This window comes from Salvelinus fontinalis, chromosome 38, assembly GCF_029448725.1.
Source record: "Salvelinus fontinalis isolate EN_2023a chromosome 38, ASM2944872v1, whole genome shotgun sequence".
In the NCBI taxonomy this organism is placed as follows: Eukaryota; Metazoa; Chordata; class Actinopteri; order Salmoniformes; family Salmonidae; genus Salvelinus; species Salvelinus fontinalis.
The window spans coordinates 9395214-9420336 of NC_074702.1; the positions used below are offsets into that span (position 1 = coordinate 9395214).

General features: G+C 45.6%; 1 protein-coding gene across 2 annotated transcripts; it reads left to right on the forward strand.

Moving 5' to 3' along the window:
- The first annotated feature begins 651 nt into the window (after window positions 1-651).
- Window positions 652-22468, forward strand: LOC129837351 (zyxin-like). Of its 2 annotated transcripts, none has more exons than XM_055903451.1 (10): window positions 652-795; window positions 9861-10150; window positions 10771-11024; window positions 11718-11810; window positions 13386-13952; window positions 14030-14171; window positions 16998-17167; window positions 17351-17529; window positions 17631-17751; window positions 20048-22468. In XM_055903451.1, exons 2-10 carry the CDS (start codon window positions 9877-9879, stop codon window positions 20156-20158), a joined length of 1911 nt encoding a protein of 636 aa, XP_055759426.1. In that variant the 5' UTR covers window positions 652-795; window positions 9861-9876; the 3' UTR covers window positions 20159-22468. The 2 variants fall into 2 exon arrangements, with proteins under 2 accessions (XP_055759426.1, XP_055759425.1); XM_055903450.1 differs by lacking the exon at window positions 652-795 and adding an exon at window positions 826-1370.
- Window positions 22469-25123: the final 2655 nt, after the last annotated feature.

A 25123-nucleotide genomic window follows, 5' to 3' on the forward strand; every position in this document is an offset into this window, starting at 1 on the left:
AAACTGAGTAACAGAGCCACAGCAATGTATTACTTTATATTTCATTACACTCCTGTATGTTCAGTGCCAAGGAAGTAATAGATATGCATGTATGTGATGCCTTTTACACCTGGACAGGAGCAGGTCTTACAGCGAGGGCAACAGTACCATGTGGCCTTTCTCTTTCCCTTGTGTCCCCCAACCATTTTAGTGTCTGTAGCTAATCAAGCCTCTACCTCCAGTATCTCTCCCCTCCCTTTCTCTCATTCCCTCTCTCTCTGACCTTACAAGGAAAGGCAGGCAGCGTTGATGTCATAGAATGAAGAATGTTGCAGGAATCCAGAGAGAGAGTGAGACAGGGAGAAACCGAGAGGAAAGACAGGGGCTACTGCCTTACAGCAGTTTATGAACATACAGAATGAGATAGAGAGAGAGACAGATGTGGTGTTTACATAGTAATATACACATCCTGAGAGAAAGTCCAACGAGAAAGAACTTGTTAGGAAGGATGGTGTCATTCCTTTTCCATGGAGAGGGGGAGGAGAGAGAGAGAGATAGAGAGTGGGGAGGAGAGAGAGAGAGAGAGGGTGGAGAGAGAGAGAGAGTGGGGAGGAGAGAGAGAGAGAAGGAGAGAGAGAGTGGGGAGGAGAGAGGGGGAGGGTCTAACAGCTGTAGGGGAACTTAGAGAGAGGGGTAGAGGAAAGTTATTAACAAGCACACTTTCTGTGTGGGTTTGGATCTACAGCTAGGGAAAAGGAGAAGGAAGAGAGATACTGTAGGGAGGGTAATAGTTTGCTCTCCCAACTGCACACATAGGTAAGAACAGATTTGACACTGATTATATGAGTTATTAAATATTTTGTAGCCTTATCATTTCGGTCTAAGCAACGCTATAATCAGATTATGTGATATATAGTTTTGGTGCATTGCAGAGTTTCAACAGTTAAGAAGATGTATGAAAGAACAATAGCAAAGTGTCTGGTACGATTATTACTCATCTACCGGGGCGGGTGTTCCGCTTTTTAGTCCACTGAGCAGTCCTTGTGCAAAGGGCGCATTTACACTTTTACAGCTTTTGATAGATTCCCGCTCGCTCACGACAAAGAAAATTCGGAGGCTGTAACCGGAAGTACAGTTTAGGAGGAAAAGTTAGCTGGCTGATTAGCCAGACAGAAATCTCACATTCCTTTGAAAATATACAGGGAAAGGGTGATGACAACATCCATTTAGGGTACAGATAGACCTACCGTTGAAGAATAAATAGAAAGGGGCCGGTTGAGGACGATAACCCGTGTCATCGAAGTAGAGAGAGGCGAGGAAGTAACGTTAGCCCTCTACAACCTCTGGCTAGCTACCAACTGTAGGGAGGCTGCTAGCCAGCAAAAATATAGGTGAGTGCACAAACTAACTAGCCAGCATGTCTAGATAGATTGCGCTTTTATATGCAGCTATTATATACATTTGCCGTTTTGAAGTTATTTCAACACTGGGTTGTATGCAGGTGAATGCTAGACCAGGGCTATCAATACGGATTGACACACACTGCAATCCCATTGAATCAGGGTTACACAGACTTTATCTAGCTATGACTACATGGATGATTCATTGATGACTGTCGGGTATTTTGTATATTATGTGTGCTCAGTTGTTCTTACCTGTCTTGAGCTTAGCAGACATCTATCTACCATAGCTAATCAGAGGCATGTTAAAAGGTGGGTGGGGCGCTAATGCAATACGGTGGATCATGGTTATTCATCAAGTTCCTACCAGCTGTTGTTTCATCCAAAATGGGATTCCATTGTTTCACAAGATGGTCGTCCTCACGCAAACCCACTGACTAAAATGTAAAGAGAGAATATAGATTTAAAACGTTGAGTGCTGTGGTAGTTTTCCAGACACAAGTGCAATTAAAGGGAAAATCAGCTCAAACTCTTTTGATCTTTTTTTCTCCCGTTAGTCCACTGTTTTCATTAGTCCACTGTTTTCATTAGTCCACTGTTTTCATTAGTCCACTGTTTTCATTAGTCCACTGTTTTGCATGTCAGCAGTCAAGTTTTCAAGATAATGGACTTTCAAGAAGCAAATTGTCACCTGCCAAATCAAATGTTATTCATCACATGCTTCATAAACAACTGCTGTAGACTAACAGTGAAATGGGTGGGTATCATTTGTGGAACGTTCCAACAGGAATCTGTTCCAAAAACTTTGTAAAGTACAAGGCTGCCAACAAACAACGCATACAAAGTAGCATGATCAAATAACCTAGCTGCCGAATAGGCATCAACTCACCACGTAGCTTATTTTTAATGTTTGTCCATTGGCTAACAGAGTGAGGACAGACACTTTTCGGAATAAACGTGGTGAGTGAAACTTAATGAAATAGCCCACTCCCTACCCGGTATCTTATTCTGCCGCTATACAACTTTGAATGTGTTGTTTGTTGGCAACCTTGTTATTTACAAAGTTTTTGGAACAGATTCCTGTTGGAACGTACCACAAATTATACCCACCCCAGTGAAATGCTTATGGGCCCTTCCCAACAATACAGGGAAAATATAGAAAAGTAATAATACACAATGAGTGATGATAACTTAGTTATATACAAAGGGTACCGAGTCAATGTGCAGGGTACAAGGTAATGGATGTAGATATGTACATATAACTAGGAATAAAGTGACTAGGCAACAGGATAGATAATAAACAGTAGCAGCGGCGTATGTGATGAGTCAAAAAAGGGTAGTGCAAGGGTCACATAGTCCGGGTAGCTATTTGGTTAACTATTTAACAGTCTTCTGGCTTGAGGGTAGAAGCTGTTCGGGGTCCTGCTGGTTGCAGATGTGGTGCATCGGTACCGCTTGCCATGCGGTAGTAGAGAGAACAGTATGACTTGGGAGGCTGGAGTCTTTGACCGTTTTTTGGGCTTTCCACTTATTTTTTTTCTAGTCGCACAGAGCTGCTAAAATAAAACATGTTGCATATGCGACCTCATCAGTCGCACTTTAGAGCCCTGAGTGGAATGATGGCACAAACCGACTGGTACCCAGGCTATCCTCATAATACTTCATGCATAACATTTCCCCAAATCTCTCTCCCCTTGTAATTTGTCATTAAACTTGCTTGTTCAGAGTAAAGCAGGCTTGGTCTTACTACGTCTGTGTGCGTGACTGTTTGGGTGGGAGTCTGGGGATTCCATTGACAAGCGTGCCACAGCCATTTGACCTCTATAAGATCACTGTAAGATACAATTAATGTCATACGTCACCCATTCACTCAGTCAGTATAGCCTAACATAGTACTACTGCCACGCTGTGAGGGAGACCCCAGTCCCCTCTGAAAGGTTAGTGACCTGTAAGATCAGACTCAATTAGGAGCGTCGTCAGTGCATGAGTAACTCTCCCAGACAAAGTCACAGACAGGCTTCCCAGCAAGAGCTGGGCGTGTCTGTGCTGAAACTCAGGGACAACGATGGAGCTTTAGCAGCTGTAGGGTAGTCACTAGATGGCCATGCTAGAGAGGACAACACTGGCGTCAGAGCTGATGAGCAAGTAAGGAAGTATTTTTGTTGTTGATTTAGGGCTAGTGTTATGGTAATGTTAGGGGATAGGGTTAGGTGTTAGGGTCCAATATAGTGTGTGGGGGGGTGTTGATACAGTTACATATCGGGATATTATTTTTGATGATGTATCGCAATATCGCAATTTTATCGCAATATCGCAATTTTATCAAATAATAATTTTTCCTTCATAGCTTGTACTCAATCTTTTTAAATAAGGAGCCAATTTGTTTTCAGCACTTATTTCCATGACTGATCAATACATGTTTTCTCATGGCTCTCTCTTGTCCTTCTGCAGCAGACGTATGGTGAGAGGTATGTTTGGAACATTGAGTCGCAATAAAATCACAGTATCGCATCGCGATACATATAGAATCGTGAGAATCGCAATACATATTGTATCTTCACCTAAGTATGGTGATAATATTGTATCGTGAGGTCCTTGGCAATTCCCAGCCCTAGTTCAAGAGTGGCTTTCAGAATCAAGCGCTTCTGCCTGTTTTATACTCCGCATCTGGATTCCAAAGCGATCGCCCCCAAGCAGCTTGTTGGCTTGTCACTAGTGTTCTTACTGGTCTGGCACAGTTTCTATTGTTGGTGTTGTCTCTCTCAGGTAAACACAGACAGCCAGTGGTAAAACAACAGTGTACTGTAAGTGTTTAGTGTTATAGTCCCATCCACATGCAACACAGAACGATGCTTCAATCGATGTCTGGGCCTTGGTACCATCTCAAATATCATCTCCTCTACCAAATGAATTGTCTTCTAATCCTCCTTTGTAGACCGACGACCAACCGACCATGTGGAAATCAGAACGCACTCGATAAGCTATGAGCTATTATTCACAGGAGATGGTTTGCATGAGTTTAGCGCTCTCTCTGCACACATGATGTCGCCTCACAGACAAGCTGTAAAACTAGTTAAGATGATGAAATACAGACCGTGGTGATGCCATCCAACTGAAATGAGAGGAGGGAGCTTTTGGAGGGGGGGGGTGTTGAGGTAGAGAGTGATTTCGGGAGGGAAAGGGGGAGCAGATTGGAGACGGAGGGAAAGGAAAAAGCAGACCATGGTGTTGATGTCATTCAACTGAAGTTCCAAACATTCTCACCATGGGTCTCATCATCTCTGGATCCAATTCCACAATGGTTTACTTTAGTTAGGCTGAGGGGACTGTCCGGGAGGAGCCTGCAGCTGACCTCACCATATAAAACCATTAGCCAGGTCTACGGCCACATGGAATCTGTGGGGAATGTTTTTTGTCAATGCCTTTACAGTTGGCTGAGTAGTGAATTAAATAATACATCATAAAAAATAACTTGACTTATGTAGGATGACGTTTATAGCGGTATTTGTTTTTTTAATTCCTCAAATAGGGTGGTCTATTTTCAGGGGCACCATGAGGAACGTTTGCACCTAGCATGTCTCAGTCCCGTGACTGTCTCATGCATTATCCCCAGAGCTTTTCTACAGTAGGCTAATATAATGAGACACTTTTAAATGAGAACACTAGAACCAATAAGCCTAGTTCTCTGCCTCCACTTAGTGTAGAGCGCTGGCTCTCTAGAAAGATAGAAGGCCTTTAGATCAAAGCCTAGTAATATTTCCCTCACAACTGAACAGTCTGCTGCTATCCAATGCAGTGGCCCTCATTAGCAGAGGTTTCAACAGGGTTCTATTGGCCAAGGAGAGCAGGTGTCTGTCTGACTGAGGATATTACAGGGGAGGTCTGCTCTGCTTGATGCAGGCTCTTTCTTTCATCACAGAGAGGAGACAACGCTTTGTCAGTGGAGCGTTGGACTCTTACTAGGTTGGACTTTTACAGCCACTTTATATAGGACAGCTAGAAATATAAGACAGCTAGCTAGCTTACAGGCAAGCTGTGCTAGGGCGGGCAACCAGATTGGTTGATGTCCCCTTTGGTCATTTGCCTTTAATATTTATTCCGGCTCTTCTCTGCATTATTTAACAGTAAGTCCATTTTGAAGATAGAAACGTTTTAGCAGTTTGTGGCTTTTTGTTGCTCACTTTGAAGGGGCTTGTGAGTGCAAATATGATATCTTCTCTCTTTGGCTTCCTGTCAGCATTTTAACTGTTAAAGTACGAAGTTATGAGTGAAATGTAGAAAACGCTGTGTTTTACAGAGGATCCTAACAAACAAAGTTAGATTACTTCCTGTGTTTTTTTTCTTCCTACTGTGTTGAGGCCTGAGTCAGCATATCAGGAACACTTTCACCCACTGTTGATGTCTTTGTCTTGTCAGAACTTGTGTCCAGGCCCCCAAGTCACAGCTACATGCAATGTAGAACCCTCATTTTCAAACTGAAAAACTATACTGTCCAGTGAAAATCTCACTTTTTAACGTTTATATTCTGTTAACTCGTCCTATACTCGTTTTTGTGACCAAAGCATGAATTGGAGAAAAAACACTTTAAAAAACCTACCTCCAACTTGTATCTCACAGACCCTTTAAAAAACCTCCCTCCAACTTGTATCTCACAGACCCTTTAAAAAACCTACCTCCAACTTGTATCACACAGACCCTTTAAAAAACCTACCTCCAACTTGTATCTCACAGACCCTTTAAAAAGCCTACCTCCAACTTGTATCTCACAGACCCTTTAAAAAACCTACCTCCAACTTGTATCTCACAGACCCTTTAAAAAACCTACCTCCAACTTGTATCTCACAGACACTTTAAAAAACCTACCTCCAACTTGTATCTCACAGACCCTTTAAAAAACCTACCTCCAACTTGTATCTCACAGACCCTTTAAAAAACCTACCTCCAACTTGTATCACACAGACCCTTTAAAAAACCTTCTTCTGGATCATCCAAATGCTCTCTAGCAAACTTCAGACGGGCCTGGACACGTACTGGCTTAAGCAGGGGGACACGTCTGGCACTGCAGGATTTGAGTCCCTGGCGGCGTAGTGTGTTACTGATGGTAGGCTTTGTTACTTTGGTCCCAGCTCTCTGCAGGTCATTCACTAGGTCCCCCCGTGTGGTTCTGGGATTTTTGCTCACCGTTCTTGTGATAATTTTGACCCCACGGGGTGAGATCTTGCGTGGAGCCCCAGATCGAGGGAGATTATCAGTGGTCTTGTATGTCTTCCATTTCCTAATAATTGCTCCCACAGTTGATTTCTTCAAACCAAGCTGCTTACCTATTGCAGATTCAGTCTTCCCAGCCTGGTGCAGGTCTACAATTTTGTTTCTGGTGTCCTTTGACAGCTCTTTGGTCTTGGCCATAGTGGAGTTTGGAGTGTGACTGTTTGAGGTTGTGGACAGGTGTCTTTTATACTGATAACAAGTTCAAACAGGTGCCATTAATACAGGTAACGAGTGGAGGACAGAGGAGCCTCTTAAAGAAGAAGTTACAGGTCTGAGAGCCAGAAATCTTGCTTGTTTGTAGGTGACCAAATACTTATTTTCCACCATAATTTGCAAATAAATTCATAAAACATCCTACAATGTGATTTTCTGGATTTTTTTTTCTCATTTTGTCTGTCATAGTTGAAGTGTACCTATGATAAAAATTACAGGCCTCATCTTTTTAAGTGGGAGAACTTGCACAATTGGTGGCTGACTAAATACTTTTTTGCCCCACTGTATATTATCACTATGGCAATGGTTCTTAAATATGTTGTTACTCTAACAAAAGAAAGCATGTCACATTATGGACAAAACCATGTTTCTAGACATAAGCCATTAGGCTTATTTATGATACAGCGGTGAGATACTGACTAGGACCCATCAATGCCTTTATATGCAGTGCAATTGAAAAGTATTCAGACACTTTGACTTTTTCCATATTTTGTTACATTACAGCCTTATTCTAAAATTGATTAAATTGTTTTTTTTCCCCCATCAATCTACACACAATACCCCATAATGACGAAGCTAAAACAGATTTTTAGAAATGTTTGCTAATTTATTCAAAATAAAAATCTGATATCACATTTACATAAGTATTTGGACCCTTTAGTCAGTACTTTGTTGAAGCACCTTTATCAGCAATTATAGCCTCGAGTCTCTTCTTTGGTATGACGCTACAAGCTTGGCACATCTGTATTTGGGGAGTTTCTCCCAATTTTCTCTGCAGATCCTCTCAAGCTCTGTCAGGTTGAATGGGGAGCGTCGCTGCACAGCTATTTTCAGGTCTCTCCAGAGATGTTGGATCAGGTTCAAGTCCGGACTCTGGGTGGGCCACTCAAGAACATTTAGAAACTTGTCCTGAAGCCACTCCTGCGTTGTCTTGGCTGTGTGCTTAGGGTCGTTGTCCTGTTGGAAGTTAAACCTTTGCCCCAGTCTGTGGTCCTGAGCGCTCTGGAGCAGGTTTTCATCAAGGATCTCTCTGTACTTTACTCTAGTCAGGATTGAAGGAAAGATGAACAGTCTCCCAATCCCTGCCACTGAAATACATCCTCACAGCATGAGGCTGCCACCACCATGCGTAACCATAGAGCTGGTGCCAGGTTTCCTCCAGACGTGACGCTTGGCATTCATGCCAAAGACTTCAATCTTGGTTTTATCAGATGAGAGAATCTTGTTTCTCATGGTCTGAGCGTCCTTTGGGTGCCTTTTGGCAAACTCCAAGAGGGCTGTCATGTGCTTTTTACTGAGGAGTGGCTTCCATCTGGCCACTCTACCATGAAAGCCTGATTGGTGGAGTGCTGCAGAGATGGTTGTCCTTCTGATGGTTCTCCCTCCCTGACCAAGGCCCTTCTCCCCCAATTGCTCAGTTATGCCGGGCGGCCAGCTCTAGGAAGAGTCTTGGGTTCCAAACTTCTTCCATTTTAAGAATGATGGAGGCCACTCTGTTCTTGGGGACCTTCAATGCTGCAGAAATGTTTTGGTACCCTTCCCCAGATCTGTGCCTCGCCACAATCCTGTCTCGGAGCTCTATGGGCAATTCCTTCGACCTTATGGCTTGGTTTTTGCTCGGACACGCAGTGTCAACTGTGGGCCCTTATATAGACAGTTGTGTGTCTTTCCAAATCATATCCAATCAATTGAATTTACCCCAGGTGGACTCCAAGTTGTAGAAACATCTTAAGGATGATCAATGGAAACAGGATGCACCTGAGCTCAATTTGGAGTCTTATAGCAAATGGTGTGAATGCTTATTTACATAATGTATGTCTTTCTTTTTATATATACATTTGCAAAAAAACTGTTTTCCTTTAATTATGGGGTATTGTGTGTGGATTGATGTGGGGGGGAAATGATTTAATCAATTTTAGAATAAGGCTGTAACTTAACAAAATGTGGGAAAAGGGAATTAGTCCAAATGCACTGTATACTCTGTAGGGCACTATAACAGCGTAGAGTCTAGCTGAAAGTAACGTTAGACAGGTACTGAGAGAGAGGGCCACATCTCTGTTTAACCAGGGGTCACCTACAGGGCCACGTCTCTGTTTAACCAGGGGTCACCTACAGGGCCACATCTCTGTTTAACCAGGGGTCACCTACAGGGCCACGTCTCTGTTTAACCAGGGGTCACCTACAGGGCCACGTCTCTGTTTAACCAGGGGTCACCTACAGGGCCACGTCTCTGTTTAACCAGGGGTCACCTACAGGGCTACAGACGTTTGGGGAATCTGAGATAGAGCCGCTGTGGTAACGTCAGCATTTTTAACCACAAACACGCGAGGTAAATATTTGAGCTAACCCGTTGAATGACCCTCTCCTTGACGTAGCTCACATGAACATGTTATGATGGTTTTACCCGTCTCAGGTCCGACCCGGTCATCCCTATAGTAAACCATGCTGTAGTTCTCAACCGTTTTTATTACAATGACCAGTTTCATACTGAGAGTTGACCTTGAAGCAGCTATAAGGGTTACGGTATGCCTCTCTCCATACTGAGCCTAAGGAGTGGCTAGTGTGTATTTACAATCTAGGGCGAGGTACTGTGTAAAGCAGCCAAGATCTTTCAGAGGTGTGTGTGTGCATGCTTTGGAGGTTCTCTCCTGTAGTTTGGCTGCAGGTTTGTTAGATCCTTTGTTGACGTGTCCCCACTAATTCACCAAAGAAAAATATTCCCCTACTGTTTCAAAAGCTCTGTGTGCTCACCTCAGATTAGCTAATGCTCTATGGTTCATTTCTATATCAAAGGTTTATTTTATCTTTGCTGTTATCCTTTCTACAGCTGGCCTCCAGGTTTGCTAGACCTCCTCTGTAAAACAGCCATCTATTTAAGTTGGCAGCCTCCTTACAGCTCATTTGAGTTTGTGTTGATTTGGATGGATTGTGTTTGTCCTCTTCTAAATCGTCGAAATGAACCAATATTGTCATAAACAACAGCTGTCCTCCTCTCCTCAGACAGTAAAAAGACAACATGGCTGACTCCAGCGGCAGTAAACCCTTCATGGTGACGTCCTCCATCAACCTCAAAGTCACCACCCCCTCCTTCTACAATCAGCCAAAGAAGTTTGCCTCGGTCAACCCGCCACGCCCCAAAAGCCAGTCCGACCCGTCGCCTCCCCCGGGCTCAACTCCTCCATCAGGTCCCTCTCCTCCCCCCAGTCTGGTCTCCTCAACACGCGGTGTCGGCACAGCTGTCATTGGTCGAGTTGGCGTGATGCCTCCACCCCCACCATCGCTCTGCGAAGGTGATTTGTCATTTTGTAAACATTTATCCCATGCATCTAGTTGTCTGGTTCAATGTGACCCCTAACTCCTTCACTTGAGCTCTTTCCCTTCACAGTGCAGAGGTAACTGGATAGGTGTAAAACATATGGTGGTAGAGGTTAGGGGAAGTGGCTAGGGGTTGTTATAAGACTGAACTTATCTCGCAACAGAAGCATCAAGCATGTTATTATTTAGTTACAAGTATTTAGCTTTGTTTCTGATTAAACAAGGATGTTGGATCCCAGAGTTTGAGCCTGGTGTTAGCAACCCAACAGATTGGTAGACTGCAACATGGCCCATATCCCGTCAATGAAACTCGCCTTTCCTGTTTCTCACACGCTCTAATCACTGCATTTAAAGGGATACTGCGAGATTCTGGCAATTAAGCTGTTTTTCTACTTACCCACCTACTTATCCCTTTAAGTCTATTTTCTTGACGTCTCTGTGTGAAGAAACTGTATTGTCATGGAGTTCCCTGAATGAATGTCTGGGTGGGTGCAGTGATTTAGATTACATGTTTTCAATTAATTATAGAATGTTTAGAAACCATTTGATTGCCATGCCTTTGTTTTAATCAATCACCCCTCCCCGTTTCTATTAGACTTCCCGCCCCCTCCTCCTCCGTTGGACGATGAGCTTCCAGCCCCTCCCCCGAACTGTGCAACCACACCCCCAGCCTCTGATGCCCCTCCCCCAGCCTTCCCCCCCCCTCCCGCGGTGGATGACCTGCCCCCCACCCCGCCTGAGGAGAATGCCTGTCTCCCCCGTTCCCCGTCTCCCCCTCCTCCACCACCCCCTCCCCCTCTCCCAGTCTCTGGTCCCAGCAGTGTCCTCAGTGCTGGGGAGAACTCTCTGGTGAGTCTGGGTTACTAATCATAAGAATGGAATGAGTTCTGTATTATAAACTGGGTGGTTCGAGCCCTGAATGCTGATTGGCTAACAGCTGTGGTATATGAGACCGTATGCCACAGGTATGACAAAACATTTATTTTTACTGCTCTAATTACATTGGTAACCAGTTTATAATGGCAATAAGGCACCTCAGGGGTTTGTGATATATATGGCCAATATACCACGGCTAAGGTCTGTCCAGGCATTCCACGTTGCGTCGTGCCCAAGAACAGCCCGTAGCGTTGGTATATTGGCAATATACCACACCCCCCCCCCCCCGTGCCTTATTGCTTAAATATAGAACTTTCCATAAGGTCCCAAAGCACTTGTCATTGTATTGGTGTAGTTGTGTTGGATGACGGCCTGAACTCTCATCCACACATCTACTACCATGGTGGATGTCCCCAGTAAGCAGATGTGGAAGTGTATTGCCTAACCTGATGTGAGTACTTAAGTTCTGATCCATGCAAATCAGTTACATTCTGTTCTATCAGTACACTTCTGTGCACATTCCCCATTGACACAAGTGTATGATTTAGGTGGCAGTTGGAGTTTGCTACATTTTTCAAGTCAAGATTCAACCTGTTGATAAACCATCATCTCTCTCTCTCTCTCTCTCTCTCTCCCTCCCTCCCCCCTTCTTTCTCACTCCCACAGCGTCTGGCAAAGCAGACTAGTTTTGACAAACAGCTGGACTCGCTGACTGACCTGCTGTCTGAGATGGAGACCAGAGGACCCTTCAACCCCAAGGTACAGAGAAGGACAAGGGGGAGGAGGGAAAGTATTTAATATACTGTAGAGCGTCGTATACTGTAGAGGTTCATAGAAGCACACAACGTCAGTAAACCAACAGGGAAACTGACTGTAACAAAAGACTGCAGTAGACACAGTATGATACACAGAGAGAGAGAGTAGGAAAGACTTGGGACTGACAAGATGGAGGGGGAATAAAGATGAGATGTGGAGGGGGAATAAATGGAGGAGTGGGGAGGGGGAATAAAAGGGGGAGGGGGGGGAAAAGAGGGGAGGACGTTGACTCAGAAGTTTGAATAAAGGGGCCTCCAAGGTAGAGAGAAAGAGGGTGTCTCTCTTTCAGCAGGTTAGGAGAAACGAATTGGCCAGATGCCATGCTGTTTTGTGTCTGTTCAGGCTGATGGCTCTAAGATGAGAAAGCTGTTAGTTACTGTACACAGACAGATAATGAGAGCGTGATGTACAAAAACAGAGGAAGTGAGTGATGCAGAGAAACTCACACTGAATTATGTATATAAAGAACGATAGAGATGAGAACAGAAAGAGAGGCCAAGGACCGTGTGTGTGGGGCCAAGCCAGACCGAGAGAGAGTTGTGATCAGGCCTGTGTGTGTGTGTGAGAGTGAGTGAGAGTGAGTGAGAGTGAGTGAGAGTGAGTGAGAGTGAGTGAGAGTGAGAGTGAGTGAGAGTGAGAGTGAGTGAGAGTGAGTGAGTGAGTGAGAGTGAGTGAGTGAGAGTGAGTGAGAGTGAGTGAGAGTGAGTGAGAGTGAGTGAGAGTGAGTGAGAGAGTGAGTGAGAGAGAGTGAGTGAGAGAGAGAGTGAGAGAGAGTGAGTGAGTGAGAGTGAGTGAGTGAGAGTGAGTGAGAGAGAGTGAGAGTGAGTGAGTGTGAGAGTGAGTGTGAGAGTGAGTGTGAGAGTGAGTGTGAGAGTGAGTGTGAGAGTGAGTGTGAGAGTGAGTGTGAGAGTGAGTGTGAGAGTGAGAGTGAGTGTGAGTGTGAGTGTGAGAGTGAGTGTGAGTGTGAGTGTGAGAGTGAGAGAGTGATCAGGCCTGCGTGTGTGGGGCCAAGCCAGCGGGGAAACAGACATAAATGGGGAGTGTTTTTATCCTCCTGGGAGGAACTGGATCAGAACAGAGAAATGTTGGCACAAGCTCTTGATAAAAATGTCAGAGACAGATTACTACTGATGAGCTCAAGTTCCCCTGTATGACTCAGAGCCTGTGCTTTGTGGAAGTTGAACATTTGATACGATAGAAAATCACTACCTGCAACCTTTTAAAATGTTTGAATTCTGTACTTGAATGATACTATTAGCCGTTTTCACAGTTCCTAAAAACACAGCCGGCTTGTTAAGTAGGGTGGATGGTTTAGAATGTTTCAAATAGTACTGTATAGAACATTGTATTTTCAACTGGAAAACTTCCAAAATAGCTGAAGGGGCACTTAATGCTTTTAGTCTAAAAGTAGGTTTGAGTCCATGCAACAGCTTGTTGTTCTGTGTCGTCTCATAGTTCTCTTCAGTTCTTCAGTACATATAGCCTGTAATCTTTTCTTGTCTGATCTTGTCTCCCCAGTTGCCCAGTCAGTACTCAGGTCCTCCTCCTCCTGCCCCCAAGCCTGCAGGTCCTCCCCCCACTGCTCCCAAGCCCAACCTCTCCTTCCTCCCCCCTCCAGAGATGGGAGACAAGCCCCCTCCCGCTCCCTGGGCCGAGGAGCTCAAACTCCGAACGACACACAGACAAGCCAATAACCCTACATCCACCCCAGCTCCTGCTCCTGCCCCACAGCCATTTGCTAAAGCCCCAGTCGTGGCTCCTAAGGCTTTTGGGGGCATGAAAACGGGGACATCCGTGCCTCCTGTGGTGCTGAAGAACCAGAACCACGCCCCGGCTCCATTTGGTGTTGCTCCTAAACCTTCCCCTGCAGCCAGCTCCTTCCCTCCTCCTCCTGCCGCTCCTCCTGCCCCACCAGCCAACAAAGTGGCTCCCCCAGCCTTCAATCATTCAAAGCCCTCTTCCATTGACTCTCAGATGACTGTGAGCCCACCCCCTCCTGCTCCCGTGCCCCCTCCTCAGCCCAAAGCGATGACATCACCACCTTCTTCTTACAGCCAGCCAATGAAATCTCCCCCTTCAACAAAGGTATGTTAGGAGACCCTTTAGGGTGAGTGTGTGTGTTTAGTACTCCCCATGTTAAATGTGTGTTTTCTGTCCCCCAGCCCTCGCCCCCTGGGCCTGTCTCTGTCCCAGGTGGAGGTGTTCCTCTCTCCATGAGGGAGGTGGAGGAGCTGGAGAGAATGACCAATGCATTCATCAAAGACATGGACACACACGCTCCCGTCATCACCTCAGCACCTACAGGTACACACACACGCTCCCGTCATCACCTCAGCACCTACAGGTACACACACACGCTCCCGTCATCACCTCAGCACCTACAGGTACACACACACGCTCCCGTCATCACCTCAGCACCTACAGGTACACACACACACTCCCGTCATCACCTCAGCACCTACAGGTACACACACACGCTCCCGTCATCACCTCAGCACCTACAGGTACACACACACGCTCCCGTCATCACCTCAGCACCTACAGGTACACACACACGCTCCTGTCATCACCTCAGCACCTACAGGTACACACACACGCTCCCGTCATCACCTCAGCACCTACAGGTACACACACACGCTCCCGTCATCACCTCTGCACCTACAGGTACACACACGCTCCCGTCATCACCTCAGCACCTACAGGTACACACACACGCTCCCGTCATCACCTCAGCACCTACAGGTACACACACACGCTCCCGTCATCACCTCTGCACCTACAGGTACACACACACGCTCCCGTCATCACCTCAGCACCTACAGGTACACACACACGCTCCCGTCATCACCTCAGCACCTACAGGTACACACACACGCTCCTGTCATCACCTCAGCACCTACAGGTACACACACACGCTCCCGTCATCACCTCAGCACCTACAGGTACACACACACGCTCCCGTCATCACCTCAGCACCTACAGGTACACACACACGCTCCCGTCATCACCTCTGCACCTACAGGTACACACACACGCTCCCGTCATCACCTCAGCACCTACAGGTACACACACACGCTCCCGTCACACCCTCCGTTCAGCACCTACAGGTACACACACACCCTCCGTTCAGCACCTACAGGTACACACACACCCTCCGTTCAGCACCTACAGGTACACACACACCCTCTGTTCATCACCTACAGGTACACACACACCCTCCGTTCAGCACCTACAGGTACACACACACCCTCCGTTCAGCACCTACAGGTACACACACACCCTCCGTTCAGCACCTACAGGTACACACACACCCTCCGTTCAGCACCTACAGGTACACACACCCTCCGTTCAGCACCTACAGGTACACACACACCCTCCGTTCAGCACCTACAGGTACACACACACCCTCCGTTCAGCACCTACAGGTACACACACACCCTCCGTTCAGCACCTACAGGTACACACACACCCTCCGTTCAGCACCTACAGGTACACACACACCCTCCGTTCAGCACCTACAGGTACACACACACCCTCCGTTCAGCACCTACAGGTACACACACACCCTCCGTTCAGCACCTACAGGTACACACACACCCTCCGTTCAGCACCTACAGGTACACACACACCCTCCGTTCAGCACCTACAGGTACACACACACCCTCCGTTCAGCACCTACAGGTACACACACACCCTCCGTTCAGCACCTACAGGTACACACACACCCTCCGTTCAGCACCTACAGGTACACACACACCCTCCGTTCAGCACCTACAGGTACACACACACCCTCCGTTCAGCACCTACAGGTACACACACACCCTCTGTTCATCACCTCAGCACCTACAGGTACACACACACCCTCTGTTCATCACCTCAGCACCTACAGGTACACACACACCCTCTGTTCATCACCTCAGCACCTACAGGTACACACACACCCTCCGTTCAGCACCTACAGGTACACACACACCCTCTGTTCATCACCTCAGCACCTACAGGTACACACACACCCTCTGTTCATCACCTCAGCACCTACAGGTACACACACACCCTCTGTTCATCACCTCAGCACCTACAGGTACACACACACCCTCCGTTCATCACCTCAGCACCTACAGGTACACACACACACCCTCCGTTCATCACCTACACTAGTTCATTGTTTCATACTACCATACCCATCATGTCAGAATGAACTCTATTATCAGAGCGTCGTTAACTTGTCCAGTTCCTGCCTGACAACACTCTTTCTCAGTATGCTATTGGTTCTGATTGACTGGGCTGTAGTGCTGATTGACTGGGCTGTAGTGCTGATTGACTGGGCTGTAGTGCTGATTGACTGGGCTGTAGTGCTGATTGACTGGGCTGTAGATCTAGTAGACTTGGCTATAGTTCTAGTGGACTGGGCTGGGGTGCTAATGGGCTGGGCTGTAGTGCTGATTGACTGGGCTGTAGTGCTGATTGACTGGGCTGTAGTTCTAGTAGACTGGGCTGGGGTGCTGATGGACTGGGCTGGGGTGCTGATGGACTGGGCTGGGATGCTGATGGACTGGGCTGGGGTGCTGATGGACTGGGCTGGGGTGCTGATGGACTGGGCTGGGGTGCTGATGGACTGGGCTGGGGTGCTGATGGACTGGGCTGGGGTGCTGATGCACTGGGCTGGGGTGCTGATGGACTGGGCTGGGATGCTGATGGACTGGGCTGGGGTGCTGATGGACTGGGCTGGGGTGCTGATGGACTGGGCTGGGGTGCTGATGGACTGGGCTGGGGTGCTGATGCACTGGGCTGGGGTGCTGATGGACTAGGGTGCTGATGGACTAGGGTGCTGATGGACTGGGGTGCTGATTGGCCTTTCATCAAAATGATTGATCAGGGTAATTAGGCAGTAAGGAGCCTCCTCCCTCCTCTCTCTCATTGGTGCTAGACCAGTGTGTCTGTGGTAATGACTTAATGACTGTATGGAATAGGATTGACTGTGCTCTGCCTCTGTCAGCGTCAACCAACTATCCCCTCTCTTTGTCCCTTCTCCCTTTATCTCCCTCTCTCTCTCTCTCTCATCTCTCTCCCTGCCTCCTTATCTCTCTCTCCTCTCTCCCTCTCTCCTCTCTCCTCATCTCTCTCTTTCAGAGGTATGTGGTAAGTGTGGTGAGGCTCTGTCTCGTTCCCAGCCTGCAGTGAGAGCCATGAACAAACTCTTCCACTCTGACTGTTTCTGCTGTATGAGCTGCCATCGCCCCCTGCAGGGCATGCAGTTCTACGACAAGGACGGGACGCCACAGTGTGACGACTGCTACACTGTGAGTGCACACACACACACACACACACACACACACACACACACACACACACACACACACACACACACACACACAGCAATTACATGCACAAAAAGCTTACAGTAATTAATTAACTCTCTCCCACACAAAGACATGTAACTTGTTTGCTCTCTCTGCCACCCTCCTGTCTGTGTGTCTCTACAGAGTTCTCTGGCGGTGTGTTCTCGGTGCGGGGAGCGTATTACAGACCGTGTGTTGAAGGCGGTGGGCCAGTGTTTCCATGCCCATTGTTTCCGCTGCTGCACCTGCGCCTGCAGCCTGGAGGGGGCGCCCTTCATCACCGACGACAACAACAACCCATACTGTGTCCCAGACTACCACAGGTACGGCCTCATCTCCTTGTCTTTCTCTCCGTCTTCCTAGGTATTGTCCTCTGTGTGTGTGTGGTACAGGTATAATGTCCTCTCTGTTCCCCTGCCTGTAGGCGTTTCTCTCCCCTCTGTGTGAGCTGTAATGAGCCCATAGTTCCTGACGCCGGCAGTCAAGAGACCGTCAGAGTCGTGGCCCTCGACAAGAACTTCCACCTCAAGTGCTACCGCTGTGAGGTAAGGACAACAGACCTGCTACATCTAAAGTACTACCGCTGTGAGGTAAGGACAACAGACCTGCTACATCTAAAGTACTACCGCTGTGAGGTAAGGACAACAGACCTGCTACGTCTAAAGTACTACCGCTTTGACGTAAGGACAACAGACCTGCTACATCTAAAGTACTACCGCTGTGAGGTAAGGACAACAGACCTGCTACATCTAAAGTACTACCGCTGTGAGGTAAGGACAACAGACCTGCTACGTCTAAAGTACTACCGCTTTGACGTAAGGACAACAGACCTACTACATCTAAAGTACTACCGCTGTGAGGTAAGGACAACAGACCTGCTACATCTAAAGTACTACCGCTGTGAGGTAAGGACAACAGACCTGCTACATCTAAAGTACTACCGCTGTGAGGTAAGGACAACAGACCTGCTACATCTAAAGTACTACCGCTGTGAGGTAAGGACAACAGACCTGCTACATCTAAAGTACTACCGCTGTGAGGTAAGGACAACAGACCTGCTACATCTAAAGTGCTACCGCTGTGAGGTAAGGACAACAGATCTGCTACATCTAAAGTTCTATTAACACATACAGTGGCTTGCGAAAGTAGTCACCCCCCTTGACATTTTTCCTATTTTGTTGCCTTACCTGGAATTAAAGTTGTATCATTTGATTTACACAACATGCCTACCACTTTGAAGATGCAAGAAATAAGACAAAAACACAGGACTTGAGTGTGCATTACTATTCACCCCCCCCCAAAGTCAATACTTTGTAGAGCCACCTTTTGCAGCATTTACAGCTGACAAGTCTCTTGGGGTATGTCTCTATAAGCTTGGCACATCTAGCCACTGAGATTTTTGCCCATTCTTCAAGGCAAAACTGCTCCAGCTCCTTCAAGTTGGATGGGTTCCGCTGGTGTATAGCAATCTTTAAGTCATACCACAGATTCTCAATGGATTGAGATCTGGGCTTTGACTAGGCCATTCCAAGACATTTAAATGTTTCCCCTTAAACCACTCGAGTGTTGCTTTAGCAGTATGCTTAGGATCATTGTCCTGCTGGATGGTGAACCGTCCCAGTCTCAAATCTCTGAAAGACTGAAACAGGTTTCCCTCAAGAATTTCCCTGTCTTTAGCGCCATCCATCATTCCTTCAATTCTGACCAGTTTCCCAGTCCCTGCCGATGGGAAAAACATCCCCACAGCATGATGCTGCCACCACCATGCTTCACTGTTGGGATGATGTTCTCAGGGTGATGAAAGTTGTTGGGTTTGCGCCAGACATAGCGTTTATCTTGATGGCCAAAAAGCTACATTTTAGTCTCATCTGACCAGAATACCTTCTTCCATATGTTTGGGGAGTCTCCCAAATGCTTTTTGGCGAACACTTTAAGCAATGGCTTTTTTCTGGCCACTCTTCCGTAAAGCCCAGCTCTGTGGAGTGTACGGCTTAAACTGGCCTATGGACAGATACTCCAATCTCCGCTGTGGAGCTTTGCAGTTCCTTCTGGGTTATCTTTGGTCTCTTTGTTGCCTCTCTGTTTAATGCCCTCCTTGCCTGGTCCGTGAGTTTTGGTGGGCAGCCCTCTCTTGGCAGGTTTGTTGTGGTGCCATATTCTTTCCATTTTTTAATAATGGATTTAATGGTGCTCCGTGGGATGTTCAAAGTTTCGGATATTTTTTTATAACCCAACCCTGATCTGTACTTCTTCACAACTTTGTCCGTGACCTGTTTGGAGAGCTCCTTGGTCTTCATAGTGCTGCTTGCTTGGTGGTGCCCCTTACTTAGTGGTGTTGCAGACTCTGGGGCCTTTCAGAACAGGTGTGTGTGTATATCCATCTATCGATCATGTGACACTTAGATTGCACACAGGTAGACTTTACGTAACTAATTATGTGACTTCTGAAGGTAATTGGTTGCACCAGATCTTATTTAGGGGCTTCATAGCAAAGGAGGTGAATACATATGCATGCAACACTTTTCAGTTTTTTTTATATCATTTTTTGAAACAAGTAATTTTTCTGGGGACTATTTTGTGTATGTCCATTACATAAAATACAAATAAAAATCCATTTAAATTACAGGTTGTAATGCAACAAGAGGAAAAACGCCACGGGGGATGAATACTTTTGCAAGGCACTGTAAAGAAAGTGCCAGATGTAAAGATGAACTTCTAAAGATGTATCATGAAGAGCTGGTTAAATATCTTAACAGTTTGAATGGTGTCCCCGAGTGTTTTGGATGTAAATGTTTTCCAGTGACCTTCTGCACATCCTGAAGTCTCTCTTCCTGGTTGCAGGATTGTTCCCGCCCCCTCTCCATAGAGGCGGATGCAAACGGCTGCTACCCATTGGACGGCAGGATCCTGTGCATGAAGTGCCACACCCAGCGGGCCAAGGCTATGCAGTGATTGGTGGACACATCTGTTATTCAAGTCAAACTTTGAACCAAATCCAAGACAGGATCCATTCAGCTTCCACCGTTCTGTCTTTGCAACAGAGCTTTACTGTGTGTGTGTGTGTGTGTGTTAATGAGTGAAAGCGAGTATGTTTGCATGCAGATGTGTCGTTATGTCTCTCTCCTCTTTCTGCTTATTCCCCCTCTCAGTCCAGAGGTAATGTACTGCACTGAGAGACTCCATTCCTCCTCCCCTTGTGTTAATGCCAGTGTTATCAAGGCCATTTTTTGTTTACGCTAAAATTCCCAGCATGACTTGCACAAGTATAGCTAAGTCATGGGCTGTGTCCCAACAGTCAAAGATGGTTTCCTCTCCTCTTCTCTCTCCACTGATAGGAAACATGTTGAGAAGGTTTCAGCCATACAACTTTGATTTGTCTTTCACTTTTTAGTGGTGTGGAAGTATTTGAGACATAGTAACAGTAAGGTGAAGTTGCCCCTAAATGCTGATCTTGGGTCAGTTTTGCAACGCCCTGACCCCAGTGCACGAGGAGTTGAACTAAAGTTGAAGGTGGACTAATTCATGTTCCCCTGCACCTCCCATAGGGCTGAGCTCTGGTGGGCTGGTGGCACCTGAAGCACTTTGGAGTGCCTGCAAACATACAAGTTGCTTAACTGCCTTTAGTGTGCTTTCTAGAGAACTACATATCCCATCAGACATGATGTAGCAGAGCAGTGTGCTGTGGGAAATGTAGTTCCTCTAGGGCAAAAACTGAGTGCAAAAAAACAAACAAAAATATGTGAATGTCGCTCTCTTTTGTTTTTGTTGTGTGCGTTTGTTGCTTTATAGGCATGCATAGCTACAGATCACTGTCGGTTACTCTCACCAGTTTATCAAGCACAGAATGAGGGTACAATACGATCAAAATGACTATTTATTTCTTTGTCAAAAGAATAGAATATTTAAGATCATGATTAGAGACACTACCAAGAACAAAGGTCAAAAGTTTGCCAAGCACAGATTCCATTCCTATGATCTCATGTTAAATAGAGTGCTGTAGTTTAAAGAGGACCGCATGGCTTAGAACAAACTACGCTCCAGGCAGAAGTTGCTCTTAACCGCTAGGATCAGATTACCCTATCCCTAATCTTAATTTAAAGGGGATGGAGGGAAAACATCAGATCCTGGATCAGTAGTTAGGGGCAACTTCCAGGACCTATAGTATAATCCTATCATCCTCAATGAAGCGCTCTTGAACGCATACTTATCTAGTGTGCAGGCGAGTTAAGATATCTAATGAGTAACATAGGTATAGAGATATTACCTCTCATTAATTCAATTCACCTAAAGGTAAACTCATGGATTTTTGCACTATACACCTGCATTTACAAATGCTTAGTATTTTGGGCATTTACAGCTCTCTGAATAACATAATATAACTGACTCTGAATCAGGGTTTTAACTATTAGAAACATGCAGCAGATCAAATGGCCAGTCTGTTTTCCAGTAGAGTATAGTAGGTCATTGACTGTAGCAGCAGCATGTAGATCAAACCAATACAGTTCAAGGTGTTGGTAACACGTCACTCAAACGCATCACACTTTAAATTCACTGCCTTTGTTTTTGTGGAATTCACTTCAATTTTTAATCATGTTTTTTGTGTGCTTTACACAGTATATTGTTCCTCTTCCTTTCTCATAATACTCCAATGAATACCACTGTTTCCATTATTCAGCTTAGTGTTCTGTTGTGTCTCAATATCAGTTATATTTACTCTGCTTGTAATCTTACCATACTGTATTTCATTGATAAGTACTTTTATTTTCAGTGATTTTTCTGTGAAACTTGGTGAGTTGCAATTTCCACGCTAGTATTCCTCTCTCTCCTGTTCAGACTGGTTTGACATCGAACACCCATCCTTATACATTCCTCAGTCTGGCATAGCAACACAACCCTAATGACCAAACTAACATCCTAAACCATTTGGCCAAATACGACTCAATATGCATGTTATCTAGGTCGTCGGTATCATCTTTAGTATTCTCAGTTGTTTTTCGTTTTTTATTTGCACAAATGATTCCACCTTTATGACCATGCCTTTGTCTTCACTGTCAGACCATTGGTGTGTGATGATGCCTTCAAAAACACCACTTTGCTCATTTATTTAATAATAATTGCCTTGTTCTTTTCATATAGTTCTTATAAATTTCTCTTATATTTGTGTGTATGTTTACGGTTCCAAACATGCCAACATTAATTACATGTCATTCTTTTTCTTCTTTAATTTTACTGTACTCAAAATAAAACTGCTAATTGTCTAAATCCTGTGTGGTTTTATTGTGCCTGTTTGGCATTTGCAGTAATTAAAGGTATTTTATCCCTGGAAGTTATTGTTCAGTATTGTCCTCATTCTCTCACATCAAATACAGTATTTCTTTCTCAAATCAAATGTTATTTGTCACATGCGCCGAATACAACAGGTGTAGTAGACCTCACAGTGAAATGCTGAATACAACAGGTGTAGTAGACCTTACAGTGAAATGCTGAATACAACAGGTGTAGTAGACCTTACAGTGAAATGCTGAATAAAACAGGTGTAGTAGACCTTACAGTGAAATGCTGAATAAAACAGGTGTAGTAGACCTTACAGTGAAATGCTGAATAAAACAGGTGTAGTAGACCTTACAGTGAAATGCTGAATACAACAGGTGTAGTAGACCTTACAGTGAAATGCTGAATACAACAGGTGTAGTAGACCTTACAGTGAAATGCTGAATACAACAGGTGTAGTAGACCTTACAGTGAAATGCTGAATACAACAGGTGTAGTAGACCTTACAGTGAAATGCTGAATACAACAGGTGTAGTAGACCTTACAGTGAAATGCTGAATACAACAGGTGTAGTAGACCTTACAGTGAAATGCTGAATAAAACAGGTGTAGTAGACCTTACAGTGAAATGCTGAATAAAACAGGTGTAGTAGACCTTACAGTGAAATGCTGAATAAAACAGGTGTAGTAGACCTTACAGTGAAATGCTGAATACAACAGGTGTAGTAGACCTTACAGTGAAATGCTGAATACAACAGGTGTAGTAGACCTCACAGTGAAATGCTGAATAAAACAGGTGTAGTAGACCTCACAGTGAAATGCTGAATAAAACAGGTGTAGTAGACCTCACAGTGAAATGCTGAATACAACAGGTGTAGTAGACCTTACAGTGAAATGCTGAATACAACAGGTGTAGTAGACCTTACAGTGAAATGCTGAATACAACAGGTGTAGTAGACCTCACAGTGAAATGCTGAATAAAACAGGTGTAGTAGACCTTACAGTGAAATGCTGAATAAAACAGGTGTAGTAGACCTTACAGTGAAATGCTGAATACAACAGGTGTAGTAGACCTTACAGTGAAATGCTGAATACAACAGGTGTAGTAGACCTTACAGTGAAATGCTGAATACAACAGGTGTAGTAGACCTCACAGTGAAATGCTGAATAAAACAGGTGTAGTAGACCTCACAGTGAAATGCTGAATACAACAGGTGTAGTAGACCTCACAGTGAAATGCTGAATACAACAGGTGTAGTAGACCTTACAGTGAAATGCTGAATACAACAGGTGTAGTAGACCTCACAGTGAAATGCTGAATAAAACAGGTGTAGTAGACCTTACAGTGAAATGCTGAATACAACAGGTGTAGTAGACCTCACAGTGAAATGCTGAATACAACAGGTGTAGTAGACCTTACAGTGAAATGCTGAATAAAACAGGTGTAGTAGACCTTACAGTGAAATGCTGAATACAACAGGTGTAGTAGACCTCACAGTGAAATGCTGAATACAACAGGTGTAGTAGACCTTACAGTGAAATGCTGAATACAACAGGTGTAGTAGACCTCACAGTGAAATGCTTACTTAGAAGCCCTTAACCAACGATGCAGTTTTAAGACAATACCTTAAAAAAAATAAAAGTAAGATAAGAAAAACAATTAAGAGCAACAGTGAATAACAATAGCTGGTCTATATACAGGGGGTACCGGTACAGAGTCAATGGGCGGGGACACCGGTGTCGGGATAATTGAGATAATTATGTACATGCAGGTAGGGTTGTTAAAGTGGCTATGCATAGATAACAGTAGTAGCAGTGTGGGGGGTGCAAAGTAGAAGCTGTTTAGAAGCTTCTTGGATCTAGACTTGGCGCTCCGGTACCACTTGCTGTGTGGTAGCAGAGAGAACATTATGACTTTGGGGTGTCTGGAGTCTTTGATGATATTTAGGACCATCATCTGACATCGCCTGGTATAGAGGTCCTGGATGGCAGGAAGCTTGGCCCCGGTGATGTACTGGGCTGTATGCACTACCCTCTGTAGTGCCTTGCGGTTGGAGGCCGAGCAGTTGCCATACCAGGCAGTGACGCTCTCGATGGTGCAGCTGTAAAAAATGTCAGTCTCCTGAGGGGGAATAGGTTATGTCGTGCCCTCTCTACGACTGTCTTGGTGTGCTTGGACCATGTTAGTTTGTTGTTGATGTGGACGCCAAGGAACTTGAAGCTCTAAACCTGCTCCACTACAGCCCTGTCGATGAGAATGGGGGCGTGTTCGGTCCTCCTTTTCCTGTAGTCCACATTCATCTCCTTTGTCTTGATCACGTTGAGGGAGAAGTTGTTATTCTGGCACCACACGGCCAGGTCTCTGACCTCCTCCCTATAGGCTGTCTCATTGTTGTCAGTGATCAGGCCTGCCACTGTTGTGTCATCAGCAAACTTAATGATGGTGTTGGAGTTGTGCCTGGCCGTGCAGTCATGAGTGAACAGGAAGTACAGGAGGGGACTGAGCAGGCACCCCTGAGGGGCCCCCATGTTGTGGATCTGCGTGGCGGATGTGGTGTTACCTACCTTTACCACCTGGGGGCGGCCCGTCAGGAATTCTATGATCCAGTTGCAGAGGGAGCTGTTAAGTCCCAGGGTCCTTAGCTTA

Bases quoted from the DNA above. Each gene is read 5' to 3' on its own strand.
- LOC129837351 (XM_055903451.1), top strand. From the start codon at position 9,877: ATGGCTGACTCCAGCGGCAGTAAACCCTTCATGGTGACGTCCTCCATC. The intron at 10,151-10,770 runs GTGATTTGTCAT...CGTTTCTATTAG, and splicing joins CCCACCATCGCTCTGCGAAG to ACTTCCCGCCCCCTCCTCCT. The intron at 17,168-17,350 runs GTGAGTGCACAC...GTGTCTCTACAG, and splicing joins AGTGTGACGACTGCTACACT to AGTTCTCTGGCGGTGTGTTC.